Source organism: Acinonyx jubatus, chromosome A2 (assembly GCF_027475565.1).
Source record: "Acinonyx jubatus isolate Ajub_Pintada_27869175 chromosome A2, VMU_Ajub_asm_v1.0, whole genome shotgun sequence".
In the NCBI taxonomy this organism is placed as follows: domain Eukaryota; kingdom Metazoa; phylum Chordata; class Mammalia; order Carnivora; family Felidae; genus Acinonyx; species Acinonyx jubatus.
Genome location: NC_069383.1, coordinates 104,050,888 through 104,069,607, shown reverse-complemented (window position 1 = coordinate 104,069,607; position 18,720 = coordinate 104,050,888). Strand labels below are relative to the sequence as shown.

The 18,720-nt window shown below is 45.9% G+C and overlaps 1 protein-coding gene across 1 annotated transcript in view; it reads left to right on the top strand.

Moving 5' to 3' along the window:
- ABCA13 (ATP binding cassette subfamily A member 13) overlaps positions 1-18,720 on the top strand; it is a 395,180-nt gene that overhangs the window by 17,146 nt on the left and 359,314 nt on the right. Inside the window, exons 2-3 of the mRNA XM_027045998.2 lie at positions 7,481-7,574; positions 11,940-12,063. Coding sequence (XP_026901799.1) covers positions 7,481-7,574; positions 11,940-12,063 — 218 coding nt within the window. The remainder of the gene's footprint in view (positions 1-7,480; positions 7,575-11,939; positions 12,064-18,720) is intronic.

Sequence of the window (18,720 nt, the reverse complement as noted above, 5' to 3'; positions counted from 1 at the left end):
AAGATATATTTGAGGCTGGACTGATTTTTTCCCCCTCCTTTCAGTGAGTTGCCTTTTTTCTCCCCTTCTGGAGACCTGTGCAAATCTTCCTTTATCTTTGGGGCTTGATAGCCATAGCTCAGCTATAGCTTATTTTTCCCCCCTGAAATACAACATATTCTTCTGGTCTTCAGAACAACTCTTCTCTATTCCCGGGAAGTTCTGTGTTCTATCTCTGAGCATGTTTTTTGTTGTATTTGTCGGATGCTTTTCTGTGTTTATGGTTCTACCTTTAAAAATGTTTTAAAGAAAATCCCCGTTGTGATCTCAGACTGTTCCTCTGATGCAGAAATTCAAATTCAACCAGCGTCTACTCTCTGTGTAGTTTCTAGGTCTAAATTTTGGATTTCCACAATAATCATCCTGTTATTGTTGTGTTTTCCTTACATCTGCAACCTCTCTTTTTCATTTACCATCTTTTTTTTTTCTTTTGAGCTCTTTTTTTCCGAAAGTTTGCTCTTACTAAATTGTTTTTCTTTACAAAGCAGTTGTAAAGAAATTTCATGTTCTTTGGGTTGTTTCTTTTCCAGTCGTGCTTTATGACTTTGGTTTGCGTGTTTGGGTGATTCCCTCCAGAATGCTTAGATAGCTTTCTTTTGTCTAATCTGATTTCTTTTGCGCTTTCTTTTAATCTGATTCGTTCTGGGAGGGCTCAGCCGGGTGTTGTGTTTGTTCTGGACTCTCTTGTCGATAGATCTGAGACCAGTCTGATTTCTCCTTCAAACCCCAGTGCGGTCCCTGAGCTTACCCTATATATGCTGATTGCCAACAGCAGGGGGGGGGGGTGGTGGGGATGAGGGAGGACTCACATCCCCATGGCAGGAGATGCAGACATTATTACCCTTGCTGGGCTCTGGGCTCTGGGCTCTGGGCTCTGTGCTCCGCTTTGGAATTTTCTCCAGTGTTTTATTTTTATAGTTTTCATTTAAAAGTTTTTTTTTAAATTTTTCATTTATTTTGAGAGAGAGAGAGAGATAGGGTGCAAACAGGGGAGGGGCAAAGAGAGAAGGAGAGAGAGAATCCCAAGCAGGCTCTGCTGTCAGGACAGACCCCCATCCGGGGCTTGATCTTACGAACCGTGAGATCATGACCTAGGCCGAGATCAAGAGTCGGATGTTTAACCAACTGAGCCCCCCTGGGTTCCCCTTCGTCCAGTATTTTATAGCATACTCACTCCATCCAATTTCGGGGAAGTTGTTCTCCAACAGACTCAGACTCATTGCTCACTTCTCTGTGTTTCGTTTATTGCTCTCAGCTTTCTCTGACTCCTGCGGGAAGAAGGAGGGAGGTGATGCCTTCAGGGCTCTCACCCCGCAGATGCAGGCGCTGGGGAGGCCCCCCAGGATGACAGGTTTGGAGCTGCTGGGCTGAGTTAGGACTGAACTTGCTTGATCTGCTCTAGAGACCTGTTTCTTGGCATTTTTGTGGCTTTCATCTTATATAAAGACAAGTTGGCTCTCTTTCTCCTCTACCTTCTTTTCTTTGTCTCATCTCATTCTGTCTGGAAGAAGAAAAAGTCTGTAAGGAGACACCAATGTTTTACCCGAGAGCCGTTGACGTATGTATTTCTGTGTGTGTGCTGTGAAAGTCTCTGCCAAATGCTGCTGCATCTCAGCTGTGTTTTTAGGAACCAAGGAGGGGCACCCATTGAGGTCATGGGGAGGGCGACTGTGGAATCTGGGGTGCAGAACTGAATACTTTTTCCATTCCCTGGTGGGAGCTCCCCTGCTGTGTGGGCGCCTGATCCAGTGGCTGCTGTTTTGTGAGCCCAGGTGATTCTCCCAGCTGATTCTTTTTTTTCTTTTCTTTCTTTCTTTTTTAATGTTTATTTTTGAGAGAGAGCGCAAGCAGGGGAGGGGCAGAGACAGAGGGGGACAGAGGATCCAAAGCAGGTTCTGTGCTGACAGCAAAAAACCCGATGTGGGGCTCGAACTCACGAACTGCGAGATCATGACCGGAGCCAAAGTCGGATGCCCAGCTGACTGAGCCCCCCAGGAGCTCCAAGCTGATTAATTTCTTGAGAGCACAGCATCTTGTAGCATCTGCTCCGGGCTGCCTTAGGGGACAGCATGGGTGCTGTCTGTTCTCGGCCCTTCCAGTGCGGGGAAGCCCCTCACGGGGGCCCCGCAGTGTGGGCGATGGGGGGAAGCATTCCCAGTTAGCAAGGAGGGGATCAAAAATGTCAGGTAAGACTCCAGGACAATGAGGACACATGAGAAGGAAACCAGGGTACAAAAATATGGTGAGAAAGAGCCTCTGAGCGCCTCTGGGAGAGAGTCTTGTGAAAGGAGGTGATTCACTGGCTCACAATGGGCAGTGACACAGCAGAACTGGGCGTTTTGATACTTGTCTTCTGAACGGAGTTATTTCACATTCGAACAATGGGAGATTTTTACCCTACCTGTGCTTTTTGGAGTAGCTGGTGATTAGCTTACAAATAAAAAACTAACATACTATTTTCTTTAACGTTTATTTTTGAGAGAGAGAGAGAGAGAGAGAGAGCAGGGGAGGGTCAGAGAGAGAGAGAGAGACATAGGCTGCACAGAGCCTGTGCAGAGCCTGACTTGGGGCTAGAACTCACGAACCATGAGATCATGACCCGAGCCGAAGTCGGATGCTTAACTGACTCAACCACCCAGGCGCCCCCTGAGATACTATTTTTTAAAGTGTAACTGGGCTTCTGTTTTAGTTCAAGATCTTTAAGAAATTGCTAGATTATACGATGTAGAGTTTTGCTTTTTTAACGATGTTATTTCCATTTGAAACTGGAGATTTTCCACTGAAGTGAGGACTGGACAGGTAAATTCTTATAGCTTCACAGCTGCCACTGCCTATTTTAATTTGGCCATGATAAGGGTCCCTTGAATGATGATCATTCATTCATTATGTGTAGGAACAAGAATCCAGATGCTATAAATCAAAAGATTGATGAATTGATTGCATCAAAGATTTTGACAATTAAAAGGCAAATAAGACACTGGAGAAAATATTTGCTTAAATACTTTAAGCCAACAAAGGACCAATGAAGAAATTCCTTAACTCAAAAAGAAAATAGGAGACAATGATTTGCAGACCAGTAAAAAAAAAAAAAAAAAAAAAAAAAAAAAAAAAAAAAACCAGACAGAAAGAAAAAAAGTACGTAAAGTGGGTTTTAAAATAGTAAGATGCCCTCTTTTCTTTAAAACATTTTTTAAATGTTTTAAAGTTTATTTTTGAGAGAGACAGACAGACAGACAGACCACAAGCAGGGGAGGGGCAGAGAGAGAGGGAGACACAAAATCCAAAGCAGATTCCAGGCTCTGAGTTGTCAGCACAGAGCCTGACTCGGGGCTTGAACTCATGAACTGTGAGATCATGACCTGAGCTGAAGTTGGACGCTTAACCGACTGAGCCACCCAGGTGTCCACTCTTTTTAAGTTAATTTATTTCTTTTGTGGAGGGGGGAGGGGCAGAGAGAGAGGAAGAGAAAATCCCAAGCAGGTTCCACACTCTCAGTGCAGAGCCAAATGCGGGGCTTAAACCCACAAACCGCGAGATCATGACCTGAGTCCAAATCAAGAGTCAGACCAACTGAGCCACCCAGGCACCCCAGTAAGACATCCTCTTTAGTGTAAAACCGTGTATCCTCCTATTCTGCTAGAGTGTAAATTTCTGTTCGTGCATTATTGAATGCCTAGCCTGTTTTGTGTCTGACTGAACACTTTTGTAACATATATATATGTAAAAATATATATATATTTATATGTAATAGAAAAATGTGCACAGGGAGGAATAGGGAGTGAATGGACAAGGAATTATTGTAGATTTGACTTATGAAAAATGCTTGACCTTAATAATTAAAGAAAAACATTTTTTGCATATCACTTTGACAAAATAATGACAGAAATTTGAAGGTTTGTTAATCTCAGGAGAGTGTGTTTGGAGGGTGCGTTTTGTATGATTAGAAATCATACACACTTTGACTCAAGAATCTCATTTGCAACGACACTTCGTAAGCATACTTACAACAGTCAGCCAAATATGTACAGAAACCTCATGATAGCAATGGCCCCAAACAGAAAACCTTGCACGTTTCCATGAACTAGGTGATTGGTTGAATAAATTACATTCTACAGTAGATTATCATGTTCTCTTTAAAAACAATGAGACAGTTCTATAAGTGCTGATATGAAAAACTGTTTCCAAAAACATTAGTTAGGCTTATATATACTTTAAAAAAAATGAATTCAGAAAGCTGTTGAGGGGAGCCATGGTGGCTTAGCATCCAACATCGGTTAAGCATCCAACTTCAGCTCAGGTCATGATCTCATGGTTTATGAGTTCGAGCCCCGCATCGGGCTCTGTGCTGACAGCTCAGAGCCTGGAGCCTGCTTCCGATTCTGTGTCTCCCTCTCTCTGCCCCTCCCCTGCTCACACTCTCTCTCTCTCTTCAAAAATAAAATAAACTTAAAAAAATTTTTTTTTTAAAAAGAAAGCAATTGAGATAATTTATCCTTTGGGAGAATGGCTGTATTCTTTCTGTACTTTTTAAATTTCCTAACCATGCATATATGTAATTACTTATAATATCGAGAGTTCTTATACGTACGAGTCTTGGGTCTATGGACCATTATCTGTCTTCTTTATACCTCTCTGTCTTAAAAAATGGCTATCATATGCTATTTAAAAAATTTTTTAAACAGAAAGTTAATTATGTATTTCTTCTTTTTTTCAAAGTATATTTATTTTGAGAGAGAAAGAATATATTTATTTATTTTGAGAGAGAGAGAATATATTTGTTTATTTTGAGAGAGAGAGAAAGCAGGTGAGCAGGGGAGGGGCAGAGAGGGAGGGAGGGAGGGAGAGAATCCCAAGCAGGCTCCGTGCTGTCAGCATGGAGATCATGACCTGTGAGATCATGACCTGAGCCGAAATCAAGAGTCTGACGCTTAACTGACTGAGCCACCCGGGTGCGCCTGTATTTATTCTTCTTAACGGTATCAAGTCATTGCTGAATTTGTGGCATGTTTTCTGTTTTGCACATTTAGTTTCAGCCGGAACTAGTTATGGAATCTTCCCACACCACACCCCTACTCCCATACTTGTTCTAGAGAATGAGCTAGATGACTTGAATTGGTGGTCTTCTGAGTGTTCCCGACCTCTCTGGCTGTTTTAATCCCCATCCTTTGAGTAGAGGTTGGCCTCCTGCAGACATTTGCCCCATTATAAAGATGTATGATATTGGATTTCCGCACTCGGTCAGGGAACTTTCCATAATGATGCACTTTCTGGCACAAGAAATATTACATCATGAACTCTTTCAAAAGCGGTGATTTCTTTTCTTTAACTACAGCGGGGATCGAAACCTTTCCACCTGTGTTTTGTCTTTATGGCTTCAGGCCACATACACCCTCCTGGCCGCATTTCGATGCCGTTTCCTTACAGGGAAGAATTGTGAAGGGCAGTTCAAAGAGCAAAGGAACCAAAGAGGCGAAAAGTTTGTTTTAGCTCAAAGCATTATAACTGGGAGTCTAAAAAAAACCGTCTTTAGTGTTAGGCTGGGTTACCCCTACCTCCCTAACCTGCAGATTTTAGGTTTTTGTTCATGCATTATTGAGTGCCTAACCTGTTTGGTGTGTGGTTATAAACTCTTGTCTTTGTGGAATGATACGAGTGGCAGTCTACAGGAGAACATGATCCACCATAAAACCACGGAAGAATGAGGACAAAAAGAATAATCTGGGGGCACCTGGGTGGCTCAGTTGGTTAAGCATCTAACTTCGGCTCAGGTCACGATTTCATGGTTTGTGGGTTTGAGCCCCACATCAGGCTCTGTGCTGACAGCTTGGAGCCTGGAACCTGCTTCAGATTCTGTCTCTCTCTCTCTCTCTCTGCCCCTCCCCTACTCATGCTCTGTCTCTCTCTGTCTCTCAAAAATAAAACAATGTAAAAAAAAAAGAATAATCTGGTGATAATCGAGGATAATTCTTTTTTTTTTTATTATTTACTTATTTTGAGAGAGACAAAGATAGCGTGAGTAGGGGAGGGGTAGACAGAGGCAGAGAGAGAATCCCAAACAAGCTCTGCACTGTCAGAACAGAGCCCGATGTGGGGCTCAAATTCTTGAACCATGAGATCATGACCTAAGCTGAAACCAAGAGTCCCAAGAGTTGGTGCTTAACCGACTGAACTACCCAGTGCCCTGAGGATTTTCCTCTTAATTAGTTTTTCACTGGGCTGAACCTTGGGTATTTCATTCTCAAATAATTAAATTCCATGCATCCATGGTAATTCCTTTGTCTTTTTTGACTGAGGACGCAAAGCTATGTGAATTACCGTGATTGTTACATGTGGCTCTTTTGTTGTCTGTGTCAGGAGATTTGGCTCCAGTAATCTGACTTTCAGGAATTTGTTCCAGTCTTAAGAAAGTAATTCAAAAGAAGAATTATTTAGGCACAAACACTATTCACTGATGGAAGATATGGGAACCATGGTGTATCCATTTGGTAAGAATGTTATGCAACTGGTAAAGGACTAGGTATGAGCCTCGTGTGGCATCACTGGAAGATGCTCGAAAAATGAAGGTCGATGTCTGTGCCCCCACCACCTTGGGGAAAATGCCTGTGTAAGTGGAAAGGCAGGAATGTTAAAGAAATTGGAAAAATTAAAATAGCTTGTTGGAAAGTGAGAAATATGAATGAAGTTATTTATTGAATTTCTTTAATGTTATCAAGTCTGCCATAATTAGGAATGTGGAGGGGTGCCTGGGTGGCTCAGTCTGTTAAGCGTCCGACTTCAGCTCAGGTCATGATCTCACAGCTCGTGAGTTCAAGCCCTGCGTCGGGCTGTGTGCCAACAGCTCAGAGCCTGGAGCCTGCTTCGGATTCTGTGTCCCTCTCTCGCTCTGCCCCTCCCCTGCTCATGCTCTGTCTGTCTCTCCCTCTCTCTCAAGAATAAATAAACATTAAAAAAAATAATGTGGACTAAAAAGAAAGAAACAGAAAACAAGTGTTTTGGGAAACGTACAAGGAGGTGACAGTCGCGGGTCCAGATGATGAACGAACCGTGGACCCTTGGCTCAAATCAGGGTTCTCAGAGACGCTCAGTAAGGATGACAATAATCTCCTTTTTTTTAATTAAAAAATTTTAAGTTTATTTATTTTTGAGAGAGAGAGAGCATGGTAGGGACAGAGAGAGAGGGAGAGAGAGAGAATCCCAAGCAGGCTCTGCACTGTCAGCACGGAGCTCCATGTGGGACTCGAACCCACAATCCAAGAGATCATGACCTGAACCGAAACCAAGAGTTGGACACCCAACTGACTGAGCCACCCAAAGCCTTGACAATGACCTCCTTTAAGGGAGGTCTGAGTGAGCAGCAACCCATCCTGCAGGCAAGGGGGCTATTACAATGCTTTGCCATTTATTCAAACTCTAATTTTTTTTTCCCAACATCCTTCTTTAGGTCCTTTCTCTTGCTGAATTCTTTTGGCCATGTATCCTCTTCATGATTCTGACAGTGCTTCGTTTTCAGGAGCCTCCCAGACACAGAGACAATTGTGAGTGTTACTTTGGCTACACTTCTTGCATTATAGACCCTCTGGAGGAAGAAAATGCAGCTCTTTCCTCTGTTGTTTATAAACTGTGAATTCTGAGTGGAATGAACGCATAAGGTTCACTGTGATACCACAATAGCTATATTTCCGGGGTATGTGCCAGTAAGCATCAATTTGTATTTTTTTCTGTTAAGAATCATATTCACACATACCTGTTCCATCTAGCATATAGATTTATTCTTCTAACTAAACTGCCTTTGTGAGAATAGGTTTAGATGCTATTATAGATATATAAAGAGTAGAAGAAGAGGTAAAAGGTGACAGATACACTTTAGTCTATCAACAAGATAGTGATGGCATTGGTGGTTATGGTGGTGCGGATGATGCTGGTGATGATGACGATGATGATAGTGACAGTGATGACAGCTATCATGGTGTCATAGTGATGACGATGGTGATGATGTTGTTGGTGGCAAAGATAGTGATGATGCTGATGATGATGGTGACGATGGTGACGAGGATGTTGATAGTAGTGATGACGGTGATGGTGATGATAGTGATGATGGTGGTGATAGTGATAATGGCGATGATGTTATTGTTGGTGGAGGTAGTGATGATGTTGGTGATGGTGATAATGGTGGTGATGATGGTAATGATGATGGTGATGATGGTGGTGATGATGATGATGGCAATGGGGATGGTGATGGTGGTGATGATGGTGATGGTGATGATGGTGGTAATGGTGATGATGATGGTGATGATGACAGTGATGATGATGATGGTGATGATGGTGGTGATGGTGGTGATGGCGATGATGATGATGGTGGTGATGGTGGTGGTGATGGTGGTGATGGTGATGATGGCGATGATGATGGTGATGACGGTGGTGATGGTGGTGATGATGATGGTGATGATGGTGGTGGTGATGGTGATGATGGTGGTGGTGGTGGTGATGATGGCGGTGATGGTGGTGATGATGGTGGTGGTGATGGTAGTGGTGGTGATGGTGGTGATGATGGTGGTGATGGTGGTGGTGATGGTGGTGATGGTGGTAGTGGTGGTGATGGTGGTGGTGATGGTGGTAGTGGTGATGATGGTGATGGCGATGATGATGGTGGTGATGTTGGTGATGGTGGTGGCGATGGTGGTGGTGATGGTGGTGATGGTGGTGGTGATGGTGGTGGTGATGGTAGTGGTGATGGTGGTGATGGTGGTGATGGTGGTGATGGTGGTGGTGGTGATGGTGATGATGGTGATGATGGTGATGATGGTGGTGGTGATGGTGGTGGTGATGATGGTGGTGATGATCATGGTGATGGTGATAAGGATGGTGATGGTAGTGATGATGGTGATGGTGGTGATAATGGTGATAATGGTGGTGATGATGGTAATGATGATGGTGATGATGGTGATGATGATGATGATGGCAATGGGGATGGTGACAGTGGTGATGATGGTGATGGTGGTGATGGTGATGGTGATGATAGTGATGATGGTGGTGGTAATGGTGGTGGTGGTGATGGTGGTGATGATGGTAGTGATGATCGTGGTGATGGTGATAAAGATGGTGATGGTAGCGATGATGGTGATGGTGGTGATAATGGTGATAATGGTGGTGATGATGGTAATGATGATGGTGATGATGGTGATGATGATGATGATGGCAATGGGGATGGTGACAGTGGTGATGATGGTGATGGTGGTGATGGTGATGGTGATGATAGTGATGATGGTGGTGGTAATGGTGGTGGTGGTGATGGTGGTGATGATGGTGGTGATGATCATGGTGATGGTGATAAGGATGGTGATGGTAGTGATGATGGTGATGGTGGTGATAATGGTGATAATGGTGGTGATGATGGTAATGATGATGGTGATGATGGTGATGATGATGATGATGGCAATGGGGATGGTGACAGTGGTGATGATGGTGATGGTGGTGATGGTGATGGTGATGATAGTGATGATGGTGGTGGTGATGGTGGTGATGATGGTAGTGATGATCGTGGTGATGGTGATAAAGATGGTGATGGTAGTGATGATGGGATGGTGATGATAGTGACAACAATGATGATAGTGATGATGACGATGATGTTATTGTTGGTGGAGATAGTGATGATGTTGATGATGATGGTGGTGATGGTGATAATGGTGGTGATGATGGTAATGATGATGGTGATGATGGTAATGATGGTGATGATGATGATGGCAATGGGGATGGTGACAGTGGTGATGATGGCGATGATTATGGTGATAATGATGGTGATGGTGATGATGGTGGTGGTGGTGGTGGTGATGGTGGTGATGGTGATAATGGTGGTGATGATGGTGATGATGGCAATGGGGATGGTGACAGTGGTGATGATGGTGATGGTGGTGATGGTGATGGTGATGATAGTGATGATAGTGGTGGTAATGGTGGTGGTGGTGATGGTGGTGATGATCGAGGTGATGGTGATAAAGATGGTGATGGTAGTGATGATGGTGATGGTGATGATAGTGACGATGATGATGATAGTGACGATGATGATGATGTTATTGTTGATGGAGATAGTGATGATGTTGATGATGATGGTGGTGATGGTGATAATGGTGGTGATGATGGTAATGATGATGGTGATGATGGTGATGATGGTGATGATGATGATGATGATGGCAATGGGGATGGTGACAGTGGTGATGATGGCGATGATGATGGTGATAATGATGGTGATGGTGATGATGGTGGTGGTGGTGATGGTGGTGATGGTGATGATGGTGATGATGATGGTGGTGATGGTGATGATGGTGATGATGATGATGGTGATAATGATGGCAATGATGGTGGTGATGCACTGATAGATCATTACTGGTTAAGTTCCTCTGCTCCAGGAGCTTTATCAGAAAGACCCTTTTTTTCATTTGGTTTGAAATCTCAACAGCATTACTGCTTGAGAAATAATGGCCTGTTTTGTTTCTATCAGATTTATGCCACTAGAAATGTGGATAATGTGGTTAATTCTGAAAAAGTTACATGAATAAAAGATTGTTAAGGGATGGGTCTTATCTAAAATAGTATGTCACTATCTGAAATAATTAATGTATTTGTTCTTTTGGCAAATATGTGTTGAGTGCCTGCTGGGTCCAAGACCTTGCTGAAGATAGACTAGTGGACAAGATATTTTCCCTGTCCTTCTAGAGCTTGCTGTCACATCAGACTATTTCAATATGGTGGGGAAAGTGTCATGATGGGGTTCTGCAGGGGGGCCGTGTGAGCTCATAAGAGAGGTGGCCAGTCCATGTTAGGGAAAGGCTACTGGGGCCCGACATGTGAGACTTCGTGGGACTACAGGTGTGCAGGAGAAGAATGATCTGGGTGGCGCAGACAGCATGGCAGGAGAAGAAATGAAATGAGTTCTTTACGATTGAGGAGAAGGGGTGTGGCTGGATGTCTACTACCCTAGTGCACTGGGTCTTGTGTTCACTAAGAACTCCATTTGCCCCTGTGGCTTGAGAGACTACTTGTTCATTTTTCATTCATTCATTCATTCATTCATTCATTCCACCAATGGTTCATTCAATGATTCATTCATCCAACGTTTAGTGACTGTCTTCTATGTGCAAAGCATTGTGCTGAGCCCTGGGGGTAGTGAGTCTCCACGTCCTGAGAGTGCGATCATTTCCCAGACCAAACTAGGCTCGCATGGAGAGCCTTTCACCAAGACTTTATGAGCTACCTCATGTTAGATCAGTAACTTCCAAGTTGCCTGCGGTCATCAGCATCTCAACCGCTGCCATCCGTCCATCGGGGGCGTGGAGGGCTCTAGGCATGGGGCACAGATGAACTCCACTCGATCGAGTCAGGGGCATTGTTGCAGCAAAGTCTTCTTGAAAACCCTTGGATCCTATCCGTTTTGTCTAAACTTCTTTGCGTTATATGGTCTTTAACAACTATGTGTATACATTTAAGAACCCAAGGTGTATTCGATTTAAAATTTTGCCCAAACTAAAAAACTGCTAAATCTTTGTATGAGATGAGAAGAAGGATCTATCTTATTCTTCCCGCCCACAGCCGGTTTACAGAGGACTGTGTGGGAGGCATGGCTGTGTAAGGGGGGTTTTACCCCTCCGGGAGCTGGGAAGGGGTGAGTCCTGCGGCTCTCAGGCTGGGCAGGGCCATTCTGCCCTGAAGCGTGAGTACAGACCCACGGAAAGGTGTTCCATATGAAGGCTTTCTTCCTTTCCTCTCTCTCTTTTGTTTGAGTGCTCAGACCTCTTTTAACTGAATAAGAGGATTAAAAATATAATAACATCATATTCGACACTACCCTTCTGACCGAATAGGTATTCTGTTATGTGGACACACTTCTCCCTTGAATCTACACTCAGGTTTTTTGCAACCTCGGGATCTGCCCAGCCGAGGCGTTTTCCCCTTTGTCCAAGGCCTTCTTTGCAACACGGGGTCGACCTGCCGGAATCAGAGCTATGAGGGAGCCACGGAGCACCATTCTCGGTAAGAGAGACACAAGCATCCTTTTCAGAATTCATGGGAACGAGCTTTTATGCTTTTAGTAAAGCCTAACAGTTTGGGAGAGGTCGGAAATCATAAACAGCACAGAGTCTAGAGTTACAGCAGCATCTGTTCGATTTGTTTTTAAAGTTTGTTTATTTTGAGAAAGAGAGAGAGAGAGAGAGAAAACAGGGGAGGGGCAGAGAGAGAGGGGGAGACAGAATTCCAAGCAGGTTCCGTGCTGTCAGCACAGAGCCTCACTCGGGGCTCAAACTCGTGAACCGTGAGATCATGACCCGTGGAGAGATCAAGAGTCGGACGCTTAACCAACTGAGCCACCCAGGAGCCCCAAGAACATCAGTTTTGTTAAATGCAGACTCACGTGATAATGTTTCCAGTTAACGGCTGGTTTGGGCAGGGGGTCTTTCCTCTTTCCATGGCTGTTCTTGGAACCACAAAGTGACTGCTGATTAGCAAACGTCATTTGAGTATAACAGTTTGGTTTCTGTAGGTTAAAAGTCTGACTTCAGAATCGCTGTGCGGCTCTGGCCACCCTGGTGGCTGCCTGGCAAAGCAGGGGGCGGTGGGGGGGGGGTCTGACGGCATCAAAGACTGCACAGAGAAAGAGCAGATGTGTTTCCTGTGGGAAGAGTCAGAATCAAGGGGGTTTGTCTTGGAGGGTTCTGAATGTTCTGGAAGCTTCTCTTTCCTGGCATTGAAGGATCTAAGACACTTGGATGTAAAGCACGTTAAAATATCTGATCTTCATCTTTCAAGTCTCAGTTGCAGGAAGAGAACGGAAAGTTTATAGATAATCTTGGACACGTCCGGTACGATGTTTATCAGTGGTGTTTGCATTTTTAACAATTTTTTTTAATGTTTTTATTTATTTTTGAGACAGAGAGACAGAGCACGAGCAGGGGAGGGGCAGAGAGAGAGGGAGACACAGAATCCGAAGCAGGCTCCAGGCTCTGAGCTGTCAGCACAGAGCCTGATGTGGGGCTCGAACTCACGAACTGTGAGATTATGACCTGAGCCAAAGTCAGATGCTTAACCGACTGAGCCACCCAGGCACCCCTACATTTTTTTTTTTGATATAAAAGCATGGTATAGAGAAAATCATTTGGAAACTGTCCTAACTCATAACCCTGAAATAGTTGATGGTCCTTTTGTGCGTGTGGAAAATGTATAAAAAAGCCTCTTTCTGGGAAGATTAGGGGGTTTGGGTGTGCAGGCATCTCCACCCCACGGCTTACCCACTTTTCCCTCACTCAGAACAGACGTTGAAGTACAAAAAGTTGGGCTTTGCCCCCAGTCCACACTGGCCCTGTCGCTGTTCAGTTCTGTGTGTCTGTGCAGATTTCTCAACCTCTCTGAACCTCAGGGTCTCACTTACCCCCCTCCAGCGTCATGAGTTAGGAAGGCAAAATCTGAGAGACGTCCAGTTGCAGGAGGTACTGAGGACAGACAAGGGGCAGGAAGAGCACCCAGCTCAGCTCCCGTCTCCACCTGGACCCCCGACGGCCTGCTGTGCTTCTGGCTTGTTTTCAGATCAGTTCAGATGTGAACTGTACCCTCAGTGCCGTGCAGAGACTCCCTTCTGATCATCTCGGTTTACAAACATCTGTGAGCACAAGTTTCCATATCCGGTCTCCTCAAACATTATGATGGTTGATTTCGTGTGTGCATTTCTGTGCACTTTGTAATTCCCCAGGGAAAGTTCACTTCGGGCAGGAAGCCCACGTTTCATCTGATCTGGGTTCTGAGTATGAAAATCGGCTTCCTTATTCCTGGCTCTGCGGGGAGCTTGGCTCTAACCATTGGATCTCGGAGCTAAGATGGGTCATTACTGAAAGCAGATAAAGTGGATGTTCTCACGCAGTGTGAGGAATCGGTCCTGTATTTTTACGGCAAAGCCACGGCACCAGAGTCACCATTTGTGATGCCCGTGTGCGACCCCTCGTCCCTTTCTCGGGGGACGCTGCCCACGCCAGGGTTCCCTGCACTCTGGTGACGGGTGCTGTGCTCTCCCACTGTCGTCACGGTGCTACCGTGAGCCTTGTGATGTTTCCTGGTTCTCAGATCCACCCCAGCTCTTGAGGATCACCTCACTTCCTACCTGCCGCTGCAGCCGGCTTCTGGGTTTGCAGCTCACTCCTTGCACATGCGTGGCTTCTCAGCTCTGCAGCCATTCCACACTTCTCTCCATTCCAAGTCCTTTGCAAGTAGTTGGATCCCCATTCACCACCTGGGGCAGCTAAGAGCTCCATCCTTGTTTTTTTTTTTTTTTAAATTTTTTTTTTAACATTTTATTTATTTTTGAGACAAGGAGAGACAGAGCATGAACAGGGGAGGGTCAGAGAGAGGGAGACACAGAATCTGAAACAGGCTCCAGGCTCTGCACTGTCAGCACAGAGCCTGACCCGGGGCTCGAACTCATGGACCTTGAGATTATAACCTGAGCCGAAGTCGGCCGCTTAACCAACTGAGCCACCCAGGCGCCCCCATCCTTGTTTCTTAAACATTGAAAAATTTTTTTCTAAGTTTATTTACTTATTTTGAGAGAGAGAGAGAGAGCGCGCAAGCAGGGGAGGGGCAGAGAGAGGGAGAGAGAATCCCAAGCAGGCTCCGTGCTGTCAGTGCACAGCCCGATGTGGGGCTCGAACTTGCGAACAGTGAGCTTATGACCTGAGCTGAAACCAGGACTCAGAGGCTTAGCCAACTGCCCAACCCAGGTGCCCCCATCCTTGTTGCTTACAAGGAGGATTCTGTCTGTGCTCCTGGCCCCGTCCCCACCCTTGGACGCCTTCTACGTTGATACACCTCTAGCCCCTTCCCCAGCCTGTTCAACCTTTCTCTTTATGCTGTCTCGCCTCCAGACCCTCGGTGGTACCAGGGTCCCTCTCCCTGGGAAACACTGGCCCCGTGGAATGCATAATTAGGAGTCAGTCCTTTGGGACTCTCTCCCTGCCTGGACTTTTTCTAACAGACCAGGGGTTCCTATGGTTGATCCTGTGTCTGTCTCCTGGTGTCTCCCCCCACACCCCTCATGGCCTTGGAAAAGAAGGGGGCACCGGCAGGGTCTTCAGAGATGGACTCATCAGGACCCCCGTTTCTGGTGACATTGACATCTTCCCTCGCACATCCAGCTGGCTGGTGGGCTCTGGCCTGTGCGCTGACGGAGGGCCCTGCATTTTCTCATTTTCTCTCTTGGGCTTCAGGCCCTGATTTCACCTTCTTCTTTGTATTCAGGCCCCTCCTTTCCCCTTCATAGTTTTCTCTCTAAGGAGCCACGGAGGAAAGACGACTCCACGGGGTCCTGAGGGGTCTTTCTAGACCCCTTTCAGGAGCTTAGCCAAGAGAGGCTCAGCGGCAGTGAGGGATGTACAGCAGGGGGCACCAGCCTCCAGCCCACGGCATCCCTCTCTGCTCCCAGGAACTGCTTCCCATGAGACTATCACCTCTATGTCCCCGTGTACCCTCACACTGCTTTCCGGGGCTGGTCTCTCCTGTGAGCACTCTCTGTGCCTGGCTGATGCCTCTCGGGGGAAATCGAGAACATGGGTAGTCAGGTGTATTCTGCCAGTTTTTATTTGTAGATTTCTCCTTGTTTTATTTTTACACCCTAGTTTTCCCTTTCACACATAAGTATTGCGTTCATCTGGGCTTTATGTCCATGGGTGGGGTACAATGATCCAATCACACTTTTCCCCCCATTTGGATAACTCCACGGATATGCAGTGGATCTCAGACAGACATCGCACTTTCCTCGGCCCCCGGGTCGGCTCCGGACGTCTCTGTCTGTTCCGGAGACCCATCAGGCCACCCCCGACTGCACCTTGCTGGCTTTCTTCCTAGACCTTTCCGGTGTCTTGTGTCTGATAGGGCAAACCCTCCTACCTCGCTCTCCTCCTTCAGGGAAGTCTATACATTTTACAAACTTGTCAAGGTCGGTGAGAATATTCTGTTGGGGGTTCGATTGGTGTCACATGGAATCCCGCAATCACTATGCGACGTATGGTGTAGTTAGGTTTTCAGTGTCTCAGCACCGCATAGTGATACTGTCCCGTGAAGGCCACGGATACCATTCTTCACACTTTTTCCCAGCTACTGTGTTATTTTTTTGTTGCTATCACAAATGGTATCTTTTTAGAAGTTATACCACATCACTGATTTTTCCTTCCTCAGGTAACGGAAATACAATTAACGGTCAAAAACCAACTTTATTGATCTATACAATAATCGATGACAAGTAAATGCATGATGAGCCTTGATATGTTTGTTTACCTAGGCGAACACTGCCGTGATGGAATATTCCATTCTCCCTGCAAATCCCCTGTGCCCCCTCCCAGCCTACCCCACCCCAGGAACAAATTACCTGCTTACTGCCATCTGGATGAGATTTCGATTTCTCTTTTTACATTTTTTTTAAGTTTGTTTATTTATTTTGAGAGAGAGTGAGCCCAAGTGGGGAAGGGACAGAGAAAAGAGGGAGACACAGAATCCCAAGCAGGCTCCGGGCTCCGAGCTGTCAGCACAGAGCCCGATGCGGGGCTCGAACCCATGAACCGCGAGATCGTGACCTGAGAAGTTGGGACACGCTTAACCGTCTGAGTCACCCACCCAGGCACCCCTAGATTTGTCTTTTACAGAACTTCGTGTACGAGATACACCTTTGGTGTCTGAAGCCAAATGTTTCCAGATTTATGCGTGTGTTGTATGTACCAGTAACTCACTCCTTTTTCACTTGCCAAGTGGTACTCTCACGCTATGGAGGCGCACACACAAGTTGGGTTTCAGCTTCACCCAGTCATAAATCAAGGGCAACATAGTCATAAGGCAGGTTCAGGATCCCCCAATGAGGGACATTCCCCCACGTGATGCACCTGGCTCTTTACCCGGGCCAAGTTTTGACTATGTAGGAGAAAAGCTGCTGTCGGTGTTAAGACAATGTCCTTGTAGAGAGTGCAGCCGTTGGGATGAGTGTTTAGTGAGTCTTAGTTTATAATCAACTTCTGGACTGTTTTCCAAAGCGTATGTACAATCTGGGGGCTCCAAGGACTCCCCTTCTTGCCAGCACGTGGGGTTTTGGGGTCTCCTTACTTTGGCCGTTCTCATGGTGGAGTCGTGTTATCTGAGGTATTTTTCATGGATTTCTCTAGCCATGAAGGATGTTGCAGTACCGGGATTTGTACGGAGTAGATATGTGGTCACCTGAACGAATATCTATGCCTCACTTGTGTTTGGTCATCAACCCCAGTTTCCGGCTGTCAGCGCCCAACCCCCTAGAATTTTCCGAGTGCTCTGGGCTGTAAAGGTGTCTTGTGTTATGTTAATGAAGGCGACTCTTGGACCCCTCCCCAGGGCTGGGGGGTGGGTACTGGTTGCCCGGGGAAGCAACCTTTGGGATTAGAGGTTAGAACTTTCCTGCCCACCTCCCTATCCCGGAGTGGTGGTGGGGGGGGGGGGGGCTGGAGGTTAAATCAGCCAATGGCCCCTGATCTTAATCGATGGCGCCTTCATTAGGAGATCTTCTTACAAAACCCAAAAGGCCCAGGGGTTCAGAGAGCTTCCGGGTCAGTGATCACGTGGAGATGGGCGAGCCCTGGTACCTGGGGAGGCAGGGCACTCCATGCCCCATCCCCAGACCGGGGTCTGAGCCCCTCTTCCAACTGACTGTTGGTTCCTATCCCCGGTCACCATCCTTTAAAGAACCGGTAAACGTAAGTGTTTCCCTGAGTTCTGGGAGTCATTCTAGCAATTTATGTTTTTTTAAAATTTATTTTAAGTAATCTCTATACCCAATGTGGGGCTCGAACTCACAACCCCGAATTAAGAGTCACCCAGGCGCCCCCACCCTGGGCAATTAATCAAAGCTAAGAAGGAGGCCTTTGGAGCCTCCAATCTGTAGCAGGGCGGTGGGGAGCACAGGTGACAATAGCTATAAGCTGGCGACTGGAAGCTCAAGTAGGGGAGGGGCAGTGCTGGGGAACTGAGTCCTTCTCCTGCGGGGTCTGACGCGGTCTCCGGGTGGATGGTGTCAGAGGTCCGTTGAATTTTTGGACACTCTGCTGGTGTCCGAGAATTGCCTGGTGTTGCCAGGGGGTAGGGGGACCTGCCCCATGTTGGAATTGGGTCCGGAACCGTAAAAGAGAGGGTGAGTGTCTTTTCGTGTGTTTATTGGCCATTTGAACCGGGTGTGTGTGTGTGTGTGTGTGTGTGTGTGTGCGCGCGTGAAGTGTTTGGTCAACTCTTTTTATTACAATTAATCGCTACATTTTAATCTTTGTTTTTGTTGAATCCTTAGAGTTTTTTACATATTCTGATTACAAGACTTTTATCAGAAAGACATATGGGGAATATCTTCTTCCAGTTTCTGAGCTGTTTTCTGAAAGGAAGCGGGTTTCTTCTTTTTTTTTTTTTTTTTTTCATTCAACAGAAACGTTTACTTCATTGGAGATCGCGAAGATCCTCAGGAAGGAAAGAAGATTTTCTCCTTCTTTTAGAAGTTTTGTGGTTACAGCTGTGGTTTAGGCACACAATCCATTCTGAGTACATTTTTGTACGTGATGTGGGGCAAGTGTTGAGGTTTATCTTCTGATGGGTGTTGACTTGTGCTCATAACATTTGTTGGAGACCGTCCTACGCCCATTAAACTAT